At 40.4% G+C, this 18798-nt stretch overlaps 1 protein-coding gene across 1 annotated transcript in view; it reads left to right on the forward strand.

Annotated features, from left to right (window-relative positions):
- Nucleotides 1–18798, forward strand: part of L3mbtl4 (L3MBTL histone methyl-lysine binding protein 4) — a 344610-nt gene that overhangs the window by 138421 nt on the left and 187391 nt on the right. Inside the window, exon 11 of the mRNA XM_055610122.1 lies at nt 14714–14828. Within this exon, the coding sequence (XP_055466097.1) occupies nt 14714–14828 (115 nt within the window). The remainder of the gene's footprint in view (nt 1–14713; nt 14829–18798) is intronic.

Consider the following 18798-nt stretch of genomic DNA (forward strand, 5'->3'; position numbering starts at 1 on the left):
ACACCACAATTGACATATTTTCCCCTAGGAAGATTCTACCCTTTGAAGGTCTCTTAACTAGCAAGTGGGGCCCAAGTGTTCAAATACCTGAGCCTCTAGAGGACAATTATTATTTAAACCACCCAAAAGCAGAACCTTCTAATGTGTGGTCTGCAGAGTTATAACAATGACTAATATACTTCTTTTAACATTTAAATACACATAATTGGTATACATGTGTGTAAGTTGTACATATTTGTATATATATATATATATATATATATATATATATATATATATATATATATACTATGTACTGTTTAAATCAATGCAAGTTAATATCACCTTATATTGAAAATCCTTTCATCCAGGTTTAGACACATTTGGTTTCTATCATTATGCCTCCCTGGGGACTACAGATTTGTTCCTAAGTGTAACTTAGCTCCCATTGATCAGTTGTCTCTAGGCCTTGCCTTTCTGTGTCTGGTACAGTTTGTTTAATATAATGATCTTCAACCTCATCTATGCTGTTATCAGTGACAAGATTTCATTATTTTTATGACCACGAAGCTTTCCAGTATGCATATGAACCACACTTCTATCCAGTCACCAGTACATAGACACTTAGATTTTAATTTTACTATTATAAATAATACTGTAATAAAAATGGGAATGCAGCTGTTTCCCTGATGTTAGTTTTATTTCCTTGCATATATCTAGAAATGGAAAAATAGGATCATATGACAGTTCAATTTTTTCTTTCCTTTTATATTTAACCGCCATACTATTTTCCCCAAATTGTTGTTCTAGGTTTTTTTTTTTTCCCAAGCAATACTGTGTACATCCTTTTCACATTTTCAACAATATATCTCCCCGTTTGTCTTTCTGATAAGAGCCTTTCTTTACTGGGGATAAGTGGGCTTAATTTACATCTCCCTGATTGAACGCTTTTTAAGTAATGAATGGATGCTCTTTGGGTTACATATTAATATTAATGGCATAAGGAGGCACTTACATATATAATAGCTATATATATAATTAGAAACATCACCAGCTAATTGCCGATGCCACCTTCTGTTTTCAGTGGAATTTAGTAGCATTCGTGTATAACCTTTGTGAAGCACAATAATTTCTAATTAGAGATTTGTGTCCTGAGATTCCAAGGTAGAGAACTGAGAGAAAAATATAGAAGCATAATTACTAGCCGTTGAATCTCTAGGGATGTATACATAAATTTTAGGAAACATTTAGGAAAAAATTTTAGTAAATTTTTTCTCTGGTCTAGAGTAGATAAAAAAAATTATCTCTATATGATTAGCTCTTTTTCTAATGCTTTAATTTATATAATATTTACAAATGTCATCTGAGGCCCAGGTTGGGAATGATTGTCTGGGCCTAATTTCTTATTTGTTTGTTTTATATGAATTGCCTTATTTGATAGATATAATTTCGTCAAAAATAAGTTAGATTTCTGACATTTAATTATGCAGAAAATATAGGAGATCACATAGAAGTGTTAATTACAAACATCCCTTCTCCTTTCTTGCTGCTTGAAAGTTATTTTTCTGGCTTGAGCATCACTTATTTTCCACAGAAATCTGGTGTATTTTAGGATTTATTGTTCTGGTTGCTGTGAATCCTTGGCTAAAGATGAAGTCAGAAAGCTTCCCGCAGTCAATGGAAAAATCACCTGCTTCAGAGGGCTTGCTTGGTGTTAACACAGACACTGAGTAGGATTATGAATTAATAATATACTTTGAGCTCACTCTCTGTCCTCTTCAGATATGGCACATCCTTCCTGTTATGAGCCAGTGTGGCTCACTGGACGTGTCTATAATCAGCGTGTACATCCAGCCCATTAAGCTTGCAATGTATTCTTGAAAACGGGCCAACATCTCTATCTATCATGTCTGGATATTTTAGATAAACAATTTCAGTTTTGAGTGATGTCAGATGGAACTACAATTCCTTTTGATAAGAGAGACTAGAGAAAATATTTTTTAATTTAATTTTATATATGTATTTATTTATTACAGTTTATTCACTTTGTATCTCTGCTGCAGCCCCCTCCCTTGTCTCTTCCCAGTCCCACCCACCCTTTCTCTTCTCCTCTTATTCCCTTTTCCTAGTGTTCTGATAGGAGAGGACCTTCTCCCCTGCTATCTGACCCTAGCTTATCAGGTTTCATCAAGGCTGGCTGCATCATTTTCCTCTGTGGCCTGACAAGGCTGTACCCCCTGCCAGGGAGAGGTGATCAAAAAGCCAACCACTGAGTTCATGTCAGAGACAGCCCCTGTACCACTTACTAGGGAACCCACTTGGAAACTGAGGAGCCTATGGGCTTCCTTTGAGCAGGGGGAGTAGGTCCTATCCATGCATGGTTCTTGGAGTATTGATCTCTGCAGGATACTCTGGGCCCAGGTATTTTGGCTCACTTGTTCTCCTTGTGGAGTTCTTGTCCCCTACAGATTTTTCTATCTCCCTTTTCTTACAAAAGGATCCCCACACTATACCCAAAGTTTGGCTATGAGTCTCAGTATCTCCTTTGATACCCTGGTGGGTAGAGTCTTTCAGAAGTCCTCTGTGGAAGGCTTTTGTCCTGTTCCTTGTCTTCTCCTACTTTTGATGTCTATCCTGTTTGCCTTTCTGAATGAGGATTAAGCATCTTCCCTAGGGTCTTCCTTGTTGTTAAGCTTCTTTAGGGCTATAGATTTTAGTATGTTTATCCTATATTATATGACTAATATCCACTTATAAATGAGTATATATAATTTATGTCTTTCTGCCCTTGCCAGTGGTTCATCGTACTTTGTGAGGCCTGGACATCACACAGGGCCCACTTTGAGTTCTCTGTTCTGAACTTTCATGTCTGGCAGTCTCTTGTTTGTCTAGGCTGTTTCACTGCAGCCTCACACAGGCCACAGGCCCTGTCTGTCACACTGTCTTTAGGTGTCAGTGAGTTGGTTCACGTCTAGAGCCAACTAACATGCATCATGAGTCATGAGGCATATGCTTGCAGCACTCTTCCTTGTCCTTGACAGTGTCCCTTTCTTTTCCCTCTCCCCTCCTCTCATCTTGCCTTTTCTCTAATCAATACACCAACTGTACCACAAACCTTGAACAGTCCTGTCCTTGCCTGCCAGCTTGCCTTGCTGCTCTCTGATGACCCTCAACCACAGGGCATTCCATTGCCTCTTGCCTGCCATAGAAACTAAGAGATAAAAACCTACTTTGACCCTAGGTAGGTCCCGTCAGTTTTCTCAATGAATTTCTACTTGTGCCTACACTAGAGCAGTGAAGACAATGAGCCATTTCTTGTCTCTCCAGTGCCGCCATTTTAGTTTGTCTTACTGTCTTCAGAGAAAGCTAATATAGCTCTTATCTGAAATGTACTTGATAATGCTATTTCTGCTCCATTTTCTCAGCCTTGTCTTCAGTCATACATTGTCTGGTAATATGTTGGTAATATGTTGGTAATATGTTGGTAACATGCTGGTAATATGTTCCCATGCCCTATACACAGATTTTTTTTTTTGTGGAAATTGCATAACTGTCCTTTCTAATGTGTATATATGTGTATGGGCTTATGAGTATCATGTGTTCATTGGTGCTTCTGGAGGCCTTGGGTGTTGGATCCCTGACTCTGGCTGTTGTTGTCAGCCATGTGCATTGTAGTTTCTCCTGTCTCTTTGCTGTGATCCCCTGCTGATGACCACAGCTCCCTTTCTGAAATAGTGTCCCATACCTGCTTTTTTGCCATTCTGTCTCGATTCTCTTGTGTTATTTTTATTCTTAGAGTTATCGGATCTTATTCATTTGTTCATTTATTGATAGAATTTTTGCCATATCTTTTCAGACTCATATTTTTTTATAATTTTATTTTTTCTTATCAGTTACATTTTATTAACTCTGTATCCCAGCCGTGTCCCACTCCCTCATTCCCTTCCAATTCTACCCTCCCTCCCTCATCTCCACCGTGCCCCTTTCCAAGTCCACTGATAGGGGGGGACCTCCTCCCCATTCATCTCTACAGGAAACAGTCTGTACGGAGTATAATACATGGTATGGTAGGCAGTGTAGAGAGCAGCCAGTGACGTGTGGAGCTGAAGAAAGACAGGGAGAATTGATTATTTTGGAGAAAGTCATGTGGAAAGCACAACCTCTGTCAACCTTGGGTGTAGCAGGAAAAAGCCTGGGAGGAACCTTCAGCCTCTCTCTCCTCCTGCCCTCCTAACATCTGTTGTTACTTTGCACTATTCAAAGCCCAACCATCAACCAGAGAGTGAAGGCTGCTAGTGCCAACCCTGAAGGGCTGCCCTTCTGGACCAGTGTGCTTGAGGATATGCACACAGCCTCCTGCATCTGGCACTTTGGGCTTCTCTTTACAGGCTCACTCTATGTAGGAGCAGTTTTTCGAGGACCTTGCCTAACTGCCCCTCCTGTGCCTCTGATTTCTGACCTGTTGGCTTTGCCTACCTGCCTCTCCTGTGACTCTGACCTCTGACCAATGCCTTCTCCATCTTAAGTAAGACCTGGACACCAAACTTCATTTCTCTACTACACATTTTAATTTGACTGTTTGGTAGAGCCTCAATTTAATGCAATCATAATGGAGTTTTATATGCTCCCATTTCAGTAGCAAAAGATTTAGCAAGCAAATTCAAGCCCCATTTCCTATCCTATATTTCTTATCTAGAAACAGCACATGAACAGATTTTTTTCTCTTAGGTTTTATTTATTTGTATGCAAATAATTATTCAACAAGTCTTGTTTTTGGAGGCTGCTGTCTCGTCGCTTTCCTTCCCACATTTTCCCCTCTGTAGAGAAATCACATTCATTAATTGTGCAAGATTTTACAGTGTGTATTGATATTTTTAAGGCTTTAAACAAATAGCTTCATTATTTATTGGGAATGTTATTAGTCATAAACTTCTTATGTACTTGTACAAAAATTTATTAGAATTAGGAATTTTAGAAAACAAACACTCATTACTTAACTAATACATCTCTTGAATAATAAAATAACCCCTCTTTTATTTTTAAGTAGAACATATTTATATCCAATAGCATGCTTATTGAAAACAATGAAATATTTTATTTATTAAAAATGTATCAAGAAAATATATAATAAAGCATAATTTGTAGCCTGAATGTATGGTAGTAAATGCATTTCTGTTACGTTATGATTTATTTTTATAACTATTATAGTCTAGGATTTTAAATCATTAACAAAGGTAGAAACATAGTTTATTTACAGGAATTCTTAAAAATAACAATTCTGCCAAGTAATGCCTTGCTTCTTTAGCATTTCCTTTGCACCATGGATCCCACATTGGGAGACACACTGGGCCTGCCAGTTCACAGTTCAGAAGAGTCTCTCGTTATCACTGTCACAGAGGTTAGCAGATCAGTCTTCTGTAGACCATGGCTCTTAAGAAGACGAAACTTAAATCCAAGTCCTTATACACAACATATACCAGTCTCAGCACTGCTGTGTCCCACTCTGTACTGGGCCTCACGTGGAAAGGAACAATTCGCTCTCTTCATGTACGACTGCTGGTAACATGTAAGCCTCAAATTCATTTTTTAAGATCAGTGTGAGTGTGTGTGTGTGTGTGTCTGTGTGTGTGTGTGTGTGCGTGTGCGAGTGTGAGTGTGTGTGTGAGAATGTGTGTGTATGAGAGTATCAGCGTGTGTGAGAATGTTTGTGTGAGTGTGTTTGAGTGTGTTTTCCTTACACCACCTAGTAGAATAGGAAAGATAAGTGCTGTGTTTCTTACGTCAGACATCTGAGAAATCACTCTCACGTTGCATCAGCTTCCAGCCCCTCTTGTATCTATCTGTGCTCATGGTCCATGTGGATGGTGCGTGGTTGTGTGATTCATTGTGTATTCGCTGGGTGTTGTATTTGTGCTGTAATTATGTGCTGACTTCTGTGCGCTTAGTTATTACTGGGAAATTTTGAAAACTGTACCTAATTACAGCACAGTTTTCTCGTGTTGAGAACTGCGTGGCATTTCCCCAAAGCCTTTAGTTTACTGGGAACTGATTGTGTACTTGAGGCAGTCTCACGCTTACCTTTTCTGGCACTATCGTTTCTTGACTTTACTAGACAGGTTTTGGTTGTGCTCCATAGAATTGTCTGATTGAGCTAATGATCCCTTTGAGGTTAGTAATTGCCATTTGTTATTGCTTTTTTTTTTTTTCTTTAGTTGGTTTGTAGCCCTCGCTGACCTTGAACTTGCCGCAATCCTCCTGCTTCGGTCTTCCCTACACTGGGATTCCAGATAGGTGTCACCATGCCCAGAAGCTTGCCTCTCTAGACATTAGTACCTGCTTCTCATGCTGTAAACTCACAGCATCTTTTTCCTACATTGCTTGCATCTCACTTGCGTTGTTAAGCATACACTTCTGTCTAGCATGGAAATTTAGAATTTCAAGACCAACTGGTAATGTGTACTGAAACACGTTTTCCCACAAGCGCTGCTGTCCTGAAAGGAGGAGGCTGGTGGTGGTAGCCTGTTGAAGGACTGTGAGAGGAAATGGTCTCTGAATTAATAGTGGATGTGCAGTGTTTGCCGTCAGCACTCAATGCACTGCCTCAGTGCCTCAAACTTTATAAACGTTATGGCGGCGGTAATGAAAATATTTCTGTTAGCTACGATCATAAATTGATTTTGAGGGTACTTGTCCTCACACTACTTATGAAAGAGGTTTCTTTTCTTTTTCTTTTTTTTTTTTTTTCTACTATACTACCACAGTTTTGGAGTCACAGGGCACAGAAGATGGCTGCTGCCATTCCTAGAGATAAAGTATTTAAAGTCGTTGTTTGTAACAAGAATTAAAACCCTTGGAATTCTATTCTAAATCTGGGCATTTTTATTTCTGGTGGGAATTTTATGGAGAAAGCAGAGCCTATGGGAAGGACGGATTGTATTTGTTGTAAGTGTGAACACAGCACTGGAGAAATGGAAACTTATGTGCAGATGTTGTCTGTCTGACGTGGGATCCTGTGGACAAGCTGGACTCCTCCCAGGCCCCCTGCCCTATAAAAGAGAGAGGGCACATGGCTTTAAAATTACTCTTGATTGCTTCAGATCAGACCAGAGGCTTGATGGCAATGCATCAGTTAACCTCTCTGTTGTTATGGAGAACCTTACAGAGACTCTGAAAAAAACTTATCTCAAAACTACACTCAACACATACTGTGAGATGCATAGTTAAAACACGCAGGCTTCCATCTCCATCTTAATCCATGACATACTAAGAGTTTGGTTAGAGAAGGAAATGACTACCACTTTCCTCACCAAGTTTGGCAACCACTACCTTAAGAAATATGATCAAGTGAGCATCGAAAACAAAAAGAAGTTCAGAGTAGCTGTCATGCAAACCATTAATTTTTCAATTTAGACCTAAAAGCTTCCCCTTCATTTGGCTGGGTGATAATTCAGTGGTGAAGTACTTGTTATGCAAACAAAGGACTGAGTTCTGGTTCCCAGCTATGTGTGACACCCAAGTGTCATCCCAGTACTAGCAGGTACAGCCCAGGTGATCTAGCCCATCAGTGAGCTCTCTGCTGAGAAACCATCTCAAAAAGAAGGTAAAAAGCAATAGAGAAAGACGCCAGTTCGCCGCCCCATCTCTCTCTCACACACATTTTCCATAAGTCTTATCAGAATGTTGGACATGGAACAGAAGGGAGATAGAGGGATGTGATTTTGAAAGTCATGGGTAGATTTGGAGAAGGTGACCAGGGAAAGGGATTGAGATTACCCACTCAGCGTGAGAGTGGCTGATGGGCAAAAATGCTGGAAATGGGTTGTGCATTTTGCCTGAGCAAAAGCAAGGATTTCAAAGTCACAGTGAGATGGAAATGATAGATTCACTTTATGTTTCTTATTTAGTAGCTTCGTATGTGAATTAGAATTAGTGACATATGTGAATAAAATAATTTTAAAGTACATATATGTGATTTTTTTTTGGTTCCTTCACAATCTTTCCCCTTCATCATTGCCTGGGTAAAGCTATCTGCTTGGTCCATTCCATAAACTCAATTTAACACGGAAAGGCATTCATTGTTCCGGCTGCATTTCTGCATTATTCAGTATTATCTTACTTTCACTATGAAAGTGTTCTCTTGTGTGTACCTTTGTGTGTGTGTGTAGGTGTGTCTTTTAATGTGTTTTAATTCTGATACAGATTGTATTTGCAGATCCAGACAGCCTCACAGTTCATTTTCTTACATGCATGTTTCTCTCAGTAACATTTACCATATTCTGGCTGTGTGAAATAATCTTGCCAAACACTTACCTTCTCAGAAGCTCTGTAACCCATTTGTGAAAACAACATACAATGGACTTTATACTATATATAACATACATAGTATATGTCATAGAAAACCAAGGTGTTCCGTACCACGCCACGCACTGCGAAACGCAGATCACAGTGGTGCCCTGTGCATGTCATCGGACAGACACCTGGCCTGTGTACTGTTCTGGATGCCTGAATGGCTCCCGTAAAAGGCTCAGAGGCCTGTCTCACAGGAAGCATGGTGTACTGTAGCTGCATTGGCACCAGCGGCTGTGAGTAGTAGATCCCAAGATAACATACTAAAGACAAGCTCTTTGTGCTGTGATGAAATCTAAGGGTCCAGCTTCAGCTTGATGAATTTTGAGTTATCTAAGCCATGCATTAAATTGAAGCTGGACCAAATATTGTAATGAGTGCATTTGAAAAATGCTAATTTATATAAGCAGCTGAATAGATTTAAAGGCTTTGAATATATGTAGATATATCTTTGAATATATATCTATATAGAGAGATATATATCTTTGAATTTTTAGCTATATATATTTGAGTCATGTTAAACTGAAAATTAATATTATAAAATCATCTGGCAGGAGAAAACACATATAGTAATTATTTATGCTTATGAAATTATTGTGACGGGACTTTAATTTTTTTCCTAAATATTTTATCCTCCATCTATCATGGTTACCATCTTGTATGTTGTTCAGACAGTGGGTTTGAACTCTTCCGGTGTGTGAACCTGTAGTGGGAGCTAAGGTAACTAAAGAAAAAGGTAAACTCACTGGGCTGAGCAAAATTCCAGGGTAGGCTGAGCAGGAGATCATTAGGACCAGTAGAGCAATAGCATCTTCTCAGACTGTGGGTAACTTCAGATTATACTAGGAGCTTAATCCTTACTGATTCTTTGAACATGCAAATTTAACCCCTAAATATCCACAGCACAATATGATCACTGGGGTTGTTACTGTCTGATGACTGGAATATAAGGCAATGCTTTACCAGTGACCGACCTCTGGATTCAAGTGGGATCAAAATGAGAATAAGAGGAATATGTATTTTCTTTATGGAATCTCAGATTTGTGAAAATTGTAAATGTATGAACCATAATACTAGAAAGGATTTGGTTTTCAAAATGCCTGTTTGCTTTTCAGAGAGATTCTGTAAATAGCCATCATTGCCAACACCTGCTAATAACTTGACCATCTGGTTAGAATTTTTAAAATTGGACTTTCTCTCTAGAGAGATGAAGGTCCAAAATGATGAAAACATCTTTCATAAAGATGTCATGGGTTCAGGATTTTTCCTTTATATCTCATGTTTAGATAAGGCCCCACAGGGAGGGGAGAATCACATCAATAGATTAGAAAGGTTCTATCCTAAGTGAGTAAACACAACCTTGGAAATGATAATTGAGGTTGCCTTAATGAATTAAAGAAAATGTTGAATAGAGAATATGAAAGCATTGTATCTGTGGTCAAAGACACTTTGACAACTGTGTTATTTTTCAGTCACAATTTTGTACAGTAGATAAGCTTCATAGGTCGGACTCCTCAGGGCACAGTCCTGAGGTTGCTTGGCCTGGCTTGTATATCCATCTTGACCTCTGTGTTCTGGCTCATGGGAGATCACCAGCCTTACAGGTGACTGGGGTCACCTGTTTAAATCATTTGAATGGTGTGTAGTGGGGTGTGGTTGGGTTTCCCTGAGCAGAATAATGTTGGGATTTTGTTTGGCAGGCTGACCTGAAAGTCACCATTCTGCTGCCTCAGCTTCCCAAGTTCTGGCCTTTTACTTTCAGGGAGTTTTACTAAATTTATAGAGCATTATGAGAGAAACAACATCTACAAAACTACTGAGTTTTGTAGTCTTCTGGGCATGGCTATGCTCTCTGTGGATGTGAGTCATATTGAGTTTGCCTTAGCAATATTTTTATGGCATGGGGGGGGTGTCTTTCACTTTTTGCTTTGTTCCTACATGCTTTGCTAAGAGTTCCTTTGGGCGATGGGGGGCATGGCATACAGGGTCTTGCAGTTTAGTTCAGGCTGATCTGTAACTCTCAATCCTCCTGTCTCAGTTGCTGAATTTTAGAGCTATAGCTCTATACCACCATACCTATGCTTTTCATTTCAAAAAAAAAAAAAAGCTAGTCTAAATAGATTTTAACTATTTTTTACGGTTGTTTGTTGTCAGAATGTAGGAACACAATTATTTTATATTGTTCTTTATATGAACTATGGCTAAATTCTTACTATGCTTTTATCAATCTTTTCTTTTCTACAGGAAAAAAAATCATGTGTGAATAATGCAATTTTATTTCTTAGTTTACCTTCATACTGATTTTTCTGAGAACCATAAAATGATTTGTTATAAGGCACTGGTTGTAGGTTTCTTATGGACATCCCCCTTGTCGGGCTGAGGGAAGCCATTCCCTGCCACAAGCCAAGGTTGTCTGTCACAGTGCATGAAACCTCATGAGATATATTTTCTGTTAGTGTTGACGCTCCTCCTCTTCCTCCTCCCCTCCTCTCCTTCTTGATGTTCTTCTTGTTCTTCTTCCTCTTCCTCCTCCTTCTTCCTCCTGCTGTGTACTGACCTGACCTCATAAAACTGTATGCTATGAGGAGTTGACCTTGCCTATCCTGCCACACCTTTGCTCTTCATTATTTCAAAGAAGGAGAGGAGGACCTCCCTTATCAGTGGACTTGGGGAGGGGCATGCATTAAGAAGGGGGAGGGAGGATGGGGCTGGGACGGGAGGAGGGAGGGGCTTATGGGGAGATACAAAATGAATAAAGTGTAATTAATAAAATTAAATTAAATTAAAAACAGAAAATTTCTGCTTGCCATCATCCCCTCCCAGCCTAAAATGTCTCATTTAACATTTTTGAACAACAACAAAAACATCTGTAGTTGATTACTTTTGTTTTTTAATTGTTTTTTTTTTTTCATTTTCATTTTCTGAAAGATATTGTTGTAGAGTTCAAAATTCTGAGTTGGCAAACACTTTCATTGGCTCACTGTTTCTGGTACAAAGTTGGCCAACTGTCCTGTCCTTCTATGCTTTTCATAACTTTTATTTCCTTTTTATTGATTGAGCTTGAGTAGAAAGGTTTTAACCTACCGTTCTTCCACATTTGCTTTGTCATGACTATTGCTCCTTCTCTCAGTCCTTCTCTTGCGCAGCTTCGATTTGATGAGACCTGTCAACTCCTCAGGGCAGTATCCACTATGTATCTATCTGTCTTTACATTGTACTTTCCGTGAACCTTTGTTCATAGGCACTTATCCTCTTTCCTGCCCCTTTTCACCTGCTGTTCATTTTGTAACTTTTTCACCTCAAAGACTTTGCATTCCAGTTCTAGAACTTTCTTCTGCTTTCTCTTTTTACTTTCTAGGCTGAGACTTCATCTGTCATTAAGACTGTATTTTTCTTGAAAATATTTTAACTGGAACTTTAATGCTCTTGTCTGGGTCATCTCAGTTTGTATCTACTGGATGCTTCTTTATAAGCTGATCATTGCTTAGGTTCAGCTGCTTACTCTCATATCTAATAATTGCATTGCATATTGGATTTTGTGAGTGTTGGGGTGAACAATGGGATTATTTTTTTAAAGGAGGTGTTATCAGGCAGCTAGCTCTTTGTGAGTCTTTTACGTGTTGGCTCTTGGCTTTACCCTGTTCATGTGGGTTAGTCTAGAGTAGCATTTATTTTAGTTCTTTCTCCAAGTACTGTGGCTTCAGTGGCTCAGTCAAATTCTGAAAATATGATTAAAGACTATCCACCACTGGCCTCTGCACCAAAAGTAACATGTGGTCTCTTATGTTTCTGTGTGCCACAGACTTTGCCTGACCTCTTGACGTCTCAAACTACAAGTATGTAGTCTCATCTTTGACCAAGATCTTGTTGGTATTCCCTGAAAACTTTTATTTGTGTGGCTGTTTCTTCTCCTTCATTGTGTCCTTAAACTTCCCCCTGCTTGTTCAACTCTGGACTGGTGCCAGTGTGTCCTCCTCACTGTATGTCTATTGTGCCTAATAATAGTCTGACTTGGATTGAAAGCAGGGAAATTCCATAAGGCAGACATTAAAGGCTCACTTAGAATGCCTTGTTTTACTTAGATATTCCAGTGTGTGTGTGTGTGTGTGTGTGTGTGTGTGTGTGTGTGTGTGGCTATGTGTGGTAGTGCTAGTGCATGCCTGTAATCCCAGCACTTGGAAGGCTGAGATTTGGTGTTCAAGCCCAACTAGGCTATGTAGATTTCAATGCCATCCTATGTATACCAAGACCCTGTCTCAGAAACCCAAAATAACTAAATAGTCAACACAACACAGCCACCCCTGTAATGGTGTACACATTGTCCAAATGTGTAGTTTTTGCATGAAAGGGCATTCTGCAATGGCTGGAAGCTCAGGTCTGGTAGGGAGATGACATGGTGATAAACTGCTTGCCATAGAATCACGAGGACCTGAGTTTGATCCTCAACACCCCCATAAAAGCCAAGACCAGAAGTGTGTGCCTGAAAGCCCGGCACTGGGGAGGGGAGTTAGGAGGATCTCTGACTCTTGTTAGCTAGCTGGTCTAGCAGAATGAGTGAGTTCCAGAATCATTAAGAGCGACTGTCTCATGAAGCAAATGGAGAGCAACTGAAGAAAACACTGGACATTGACTTTGGATGCCTATGCGAACATGCATATAAACACGTTTGCCCATCAGCAAAATCTTGAATACACACAGATGAACACGTGCACACTTAAGCACACACAGAATTATATCTTGAAAATTGTTCCTCAGTCATTGGTTCTCAAGCCGCAGCATCAACGTGCAGCATCTAGAATACTGTCCACACAGCAAGGTCCCTCGCAGCAGAGTTTTTGGTTCAGAGAGTTGAGGGGGATCCAGGAATCTGCATGTCTAACACATGCCCAGCTGGTGCTGAGTCATAGGCCTGAGGACCACACTTTGAAAAGCATGTGCTTAGAAAAGACACTTGAGAAAAAGTATTGAGACTTCTATATACATACGTACATACATACATACACACACACACGCACACACACATACACACACACACACACACACACACATACACACACATACACACACATGTATAGGATCTAGTTCATGTTTCTGTGGATTTCTTTGTGATTCTAGACCTCTAGCATGTTAATGTTTCTTTTTTCAGGACTGAGGACCTAGGGCCTCACACATGCCAAATATTCACCAAGCCATTATATAATAGGACCACTGGGTCATAACCACTGGCTCTCCTTTTACGTTTTATTGTGAGGCAGAGTCTCATTAAATTGTCCAGGCTGGCCTTGAACTTGCACCCCTCCTACCCTAGTGTCTAAGGTAGATGGATAATAAGCGTGTACCATAACGCCTGGCATAAATGACAGTTTTGCATTAAAAATTGTGTATTCTCTATTTAGCTGCCAATAAAAGGAAGAAAAGACATAAGAGAATAGTGGAGTTATTTGTTGCTTTACTTCATACAAAATTCACTTTATCATCCTGAAGACATGCTTTATAACATTGTTTTTTATATCCAAGAAATATTTAATTTTTATTTCATAAGTTGTTGAAATTTTAATTTCTTATACATATGTGTGTGCACATGTGTGTGTTTGTGTGCATATGTGTGTATGAATGTGCAAACAGATGACTCTGTTTAATAAATAAACTACAAGATGATAATAAGTAAGCTTGCACGCCGAGTGGGTTTCTGGTCTCTTCCTGTCAACAAGAGCTCCCGCACCCTGTCCTTCAACAGTCTTTCTATCCAGGAATACCTGTGCATGCACACACGTGTGTTTGTGTGTGTGTGTGTGCCCTGCAAACTAAACTCAGGCCTTATTCTTGCTAAGTAAGTGCTCTACCACTGAGTGCCTTCCCGGGCCCCGGCAATTTGCCTTCTCTGATTGCCCCAAGTGTACACTGGGAGTCTCTGCTCGTTTGTGAGGACTGAGGGATCGATTGCTTCTCTGTGTTTTGATTTATGCACTTATCATCAGAATCAGGCTTGTAAAGGTGTCAGCCAGTGAAGGACATTTCTGAGACTGTGACATGGTGTTTGTCATGGCTACAGGACAGTCATTGAAGATAAGAAGTGTCCCTTTTTCATCATTCCAGCGTTGTCTTAACTGAGGACACACATTGGCATTACTTCTCCCATTTTCAGTCAATTTCTGACAAAATTTTTACTTTCCTGCCTATTTAATTTACCTGAAGATTTTGTTGCAGGAGCCTTTCTTGCCTTTGGTAGGAAGTTGTCTGATAGCGCATTTAAAATATCGCTTCGGTGGCTAGGTGTGCTCGGTGCCACTTCAATTTCAGCGTCAGAAGTGGGTTTTCAAATATTTCAGCGAAGGAATAGTGATATTGTAATCGCAAAATAGTAATTCCTCGAAATGCTTTTCAACAGATCCACTTTGATGGCTGGGACCATAAGTACGACTACTGGACAGATGCCGAGAGCCCTGACATTCACCCCATCAGGTGGTGTCACAGGACAGGGCACCCCCTGGAAGTCCCGTATGGTAAGCAGTTCGCTCTTTGTTGCTGCTTAGAATCACTAACCCTGAATTCCACGCCCAATGTTGCTTATTTATGTCATTACAGTCATTTGAAAGCTAGGTAATAGATAGGTGAATTGATTAATCACCACTGTAGCTGCTCTGAAATCCACAATTATTCAGAGTTACTCCCAAGTAGGCCTCAGAGGACAGGCTTTAAACAGATGAGCGGTAAGAGTCACTAAGAAATAATTCTCATGTTTCCCGAAGCAATTCTTCTTTTCTACATTTGGCTTGAAGAACTGAGCCAGAGTTTCTAAATCTATCTAATTTTTGTCATAAAAGTCTGATCGATTTTTAAGCACCTTGTGTTAATCTTATCTTACACAACAAATTTTATTTTTTTTATAAAAATATATTAAATATTTTAAACTCTAGCAATTTTAAAAATGAGAGTGAAGGAGCGTTCTGTTTTATTGGGCTCTGTGTTATTTCTGCTTTCCTAGCCACTTACAGCTAAGGGGGAAATTAAGCATTCTAAATTCTAATGAGCCTCTGACTAGAATACCTTATTCTGTCTGAGGGAGTCCTCTGACCCGATTAGGCTGGCGTGGCTAATCACCAGTTCCAACACGCTCCATTCTTTCATTTGTTTCCTCTCCTTGCTGGTTCCCCTTCCATCCTTCAGCTTCTTAAGGTGAAGCCCGGCTGTTAGGCTGTTAATAATGGGGGTGTCTGTCGTTGAACCGGTGGAATGTCGATGGTGCCTGAGCCTCACCACATGCTTGACAGTGTGCTGCGTTTTGTCAGTCTGACTGACAAAAACAGTTTTGACTGTTTTACAGTGTGCTGGGTTTCTCAAATTCAACAAAAATCATTAAAATCCTTGCCCGGGGGACTTACCAATTTTGTGCAAGCAAATGCTCTGTGATGTGTGTGTGTGGCATGTATAGCGTGGCATGAATGTGTGTGTGTGTGTGTGTGTGTGTGTTTGTATTATGTGACGTGTGTGGTGTGAGTGTGTGTGTGTTGTATGTATGTGAGTGTTAGGTGGATGTGCTTATGCGTGTAGAGACTAGAGGAGGAGACTGGGTGTCTTCTCAATGGCTCTCTGCCTCGCTGCCTTGAAATAAGGTCTCACTGACCTGAACTGGAACCTTTGAGCTAGACTGGCTAGCCAATGAGATATCCTCCCCCAACTCCCCTGCTCGGTGCAACCATGCCTGTCTTTTTAGACATCGGGGTTAGGGATTTGAACACAAGTACTCGTACTCCTGCCCCCATCCTCCTTCTCATTCTTTCTCTACTCCACACCCCAGCACCTACTCCTCCGCCAGTGATCTTCTTAAGAAGGGCACCAGCCTGGAGAGGGGTGGGCCAGCATCACCGGGGTCGGGAAGCTGTCTCTCCTCCACCTCGCCCTGCTCACTCTCCTTTGTCAAGCTCCCCTGCAGCTCCTGCATCCACAAGGGTAATATGCACCCTGAGTCTGCATCAAACTGTAGCTCCACCCATGGCAGCACCTTGCTTTTCCACTGATGCTGCCTCTGTCTCTTGCTCCCTCTTCTTACCACCATCATTTGGAAGTTGACTTCTTTGCTGTTTCTGTAGCCCACAAGTTGATCCAGCCATCGCCCGCTGTTCACTCTGCTGGCTCCCCCAGTCTGTCTCGGACGCTCACTGTCTGTCTTTAACAGTCTTCAACTGAACTGTGGAGTTCTGCCTCAGTTCTGCATGATTCTCAGAATTTGCTCTGTTCTCTGCAAGCAGAAGTTCTAGGTGAAACCCTCTGGCTATTACAGAGGTGTAAACTGAGTCACAGTGTTCAGGTATATTAAATAGGCTGCTGACTTACCTATGTGTCCTCTTGTGCCTTGGTTTCCTCATCCACAAGGCAAATAGTAGAATATTTTAGATTTTGTAAATGTATACTGTGAAAGGAGATTCATATACACATACCACTTCAAAAGCTCCCTGGCTTATACGGGAGGTTAGCTGTAACGTTCCTTCTCTCCAGTTGTCCACCTCCTTCCCTAGTCTGTCTCTGATGCTCACTGTCTGTCTTTTACTCTGCCGCATGACTGTGGAGTTCTGCCTCAGTTTCACATGATGATTTTCAATTTTAATATAAGAATGGAAATTACCAAGGCTTTGAAATTTGAGAACAAGCCAAAATTAACATGACTAGAGTTTTCCTAAGTAATTTTAATTTGTCTGTTTTCTGAAGAAAACCATACTTCTGGGGGTTGCTGACAACATCACGTGTTTCCTGTATTTCTTATTTTTCATACTCAGCTGATTTGAAGCTCTAGAATTTGGGGGGAGGGTCAACTGCAATTGGGCCGTCTTTCCTTGCTGAAGATTTCCTGTTATTTTTTATGGATTTTCATATTAATCATTGCTGATATAGTTTATTGTATATTTGCTATCTCTAGCATCAGACTGACACGGCAGAAGTATTTATGTCTTATTGATTTTTGATATCTAAAGGTTAAGACTTGCTTACAAAGTGGTTTAATGGTGCTGTCCTTGCCCCTGCTGTGAAAAAAAAAAACACATCTGCAGACATCCACAGCTCTCTGCTGTCTTTCTCCATCTCTACTACGATCTAATCCTGTTCTTTAACATGGAAGTCTTTTCAACTGGAAAGCAGGAACAAATAGTTGGTTTGTTTCCTGCAACAGCACCAGTGTGAGGCTCAGACATGTCATGTGTCTATGAGTTTATGGCTGGCTCGTCCCATTTCTTTCCTGAACTAGGTGGCGTGGACCCTCGTGCCTTCAGTCTTGGTGTCCCGTCTCATCTGGGCTTCGAGCTCCTTTGTATTAAACCAGCCCTCCTCTCAATGCCACACCGTAGCCTGGCACATCTTCCTCCTAACATGCTGACCTCTGCCAGATGGACTCACTGAGTGTAACCTAGGCATCTGAAGATGACATATCGCCTCTCTGTGCTTGTTCTCTGTGTCCAGCTTGCTTTGCAAAGATGCTGCCTTCTACTAGTGTCTGCTGCCCCTGTAGGACAGAGTCAGTATCTGCTCTTGATCGGCAGTTTATATTCCCAAACATGGTTTATAAAAGCAACCCTAGATAGTCATGTCTTATGTATGAATGTATTTATATAATTCAAACCATACCTTCAGGCCTCTAGGTATCTGATATTCTTGGCAATCAGATAAAAATCATTGCATTTCACAAAACAAAATCCACACACAGTATATATCCTCTGTGAACAGATAAAGTCACCCGACTAGCATTAATTTTGAGATATTTTAGTGACATTTCTACTTTAAGATAATTTTTGGAATCCTAAGCCACCTCCCAATCCCACCCTCTCTCTCTCATCTCCTCCCATGCCCCTTTCCAAGTCCACTGATAGAGGAGGTCCTCCTCCCCTTCCATCTGACCCTGGGAGAGGGCTACAGCTGGGATACAAAGTGAATAAACTGTAATTAATATAAAAAATAAATTTAATTAAAAAAAGAAAATTTAGGCAAAAGTGAAACAAACATAGCTTTGAATCCTGGGTTCTCTCATATTAGATTAATAATATGAAGACACAATTGCCATAGCTAGAACCTCTGCTCAGATGTAACCTGTGGTAGCTCAGTAAACAATTGGTTTCTCATAGTGAGAGGAACAAGAACTATTTCTAACAGGAACTCAATGACTGGCTCTTTGACCTCCCTACCCCCTAAGGGAGGAGCAGTCCTCTTAGGCCACAGAGAAGGGCTTCGCAGCCAGTCCTGAAGATAACTGATAAAACAGGATCAGATGAATGGGGAGGAGGTCCTCCCCAATCAGTGGACTTGGCAAGGGGCACTGTGGAGATGAGGGAGGGAGGGTGGGATTAGGAAGGAATGAGGGAGCGGGACACGGCTGGGATACAGAGTTAATAAAATGTAACTGATAAGAAAAAATAAAATTAAATAAAAATTAAAAAAAAGAAAAAAGTTCATTTCTAGACTATAAGAGAAAAATGCTAATGCATGCCT

The sequence above is a fragment of the Psammomys obesus genome, unplaced genomic scaffold, assembly GCF_907164565.1.
Source record: "Psammomys obesus unplaced genomic scaffold, mPsaObe1.curated_primary_1811, whole genome shotgun sequence".
Classification (NCBI taxonomy): Eukaryota; Metazoa; Chordata; class Mammalia; order Rodentia; family Muridae; genus Psammomys; species Psammomys obesus.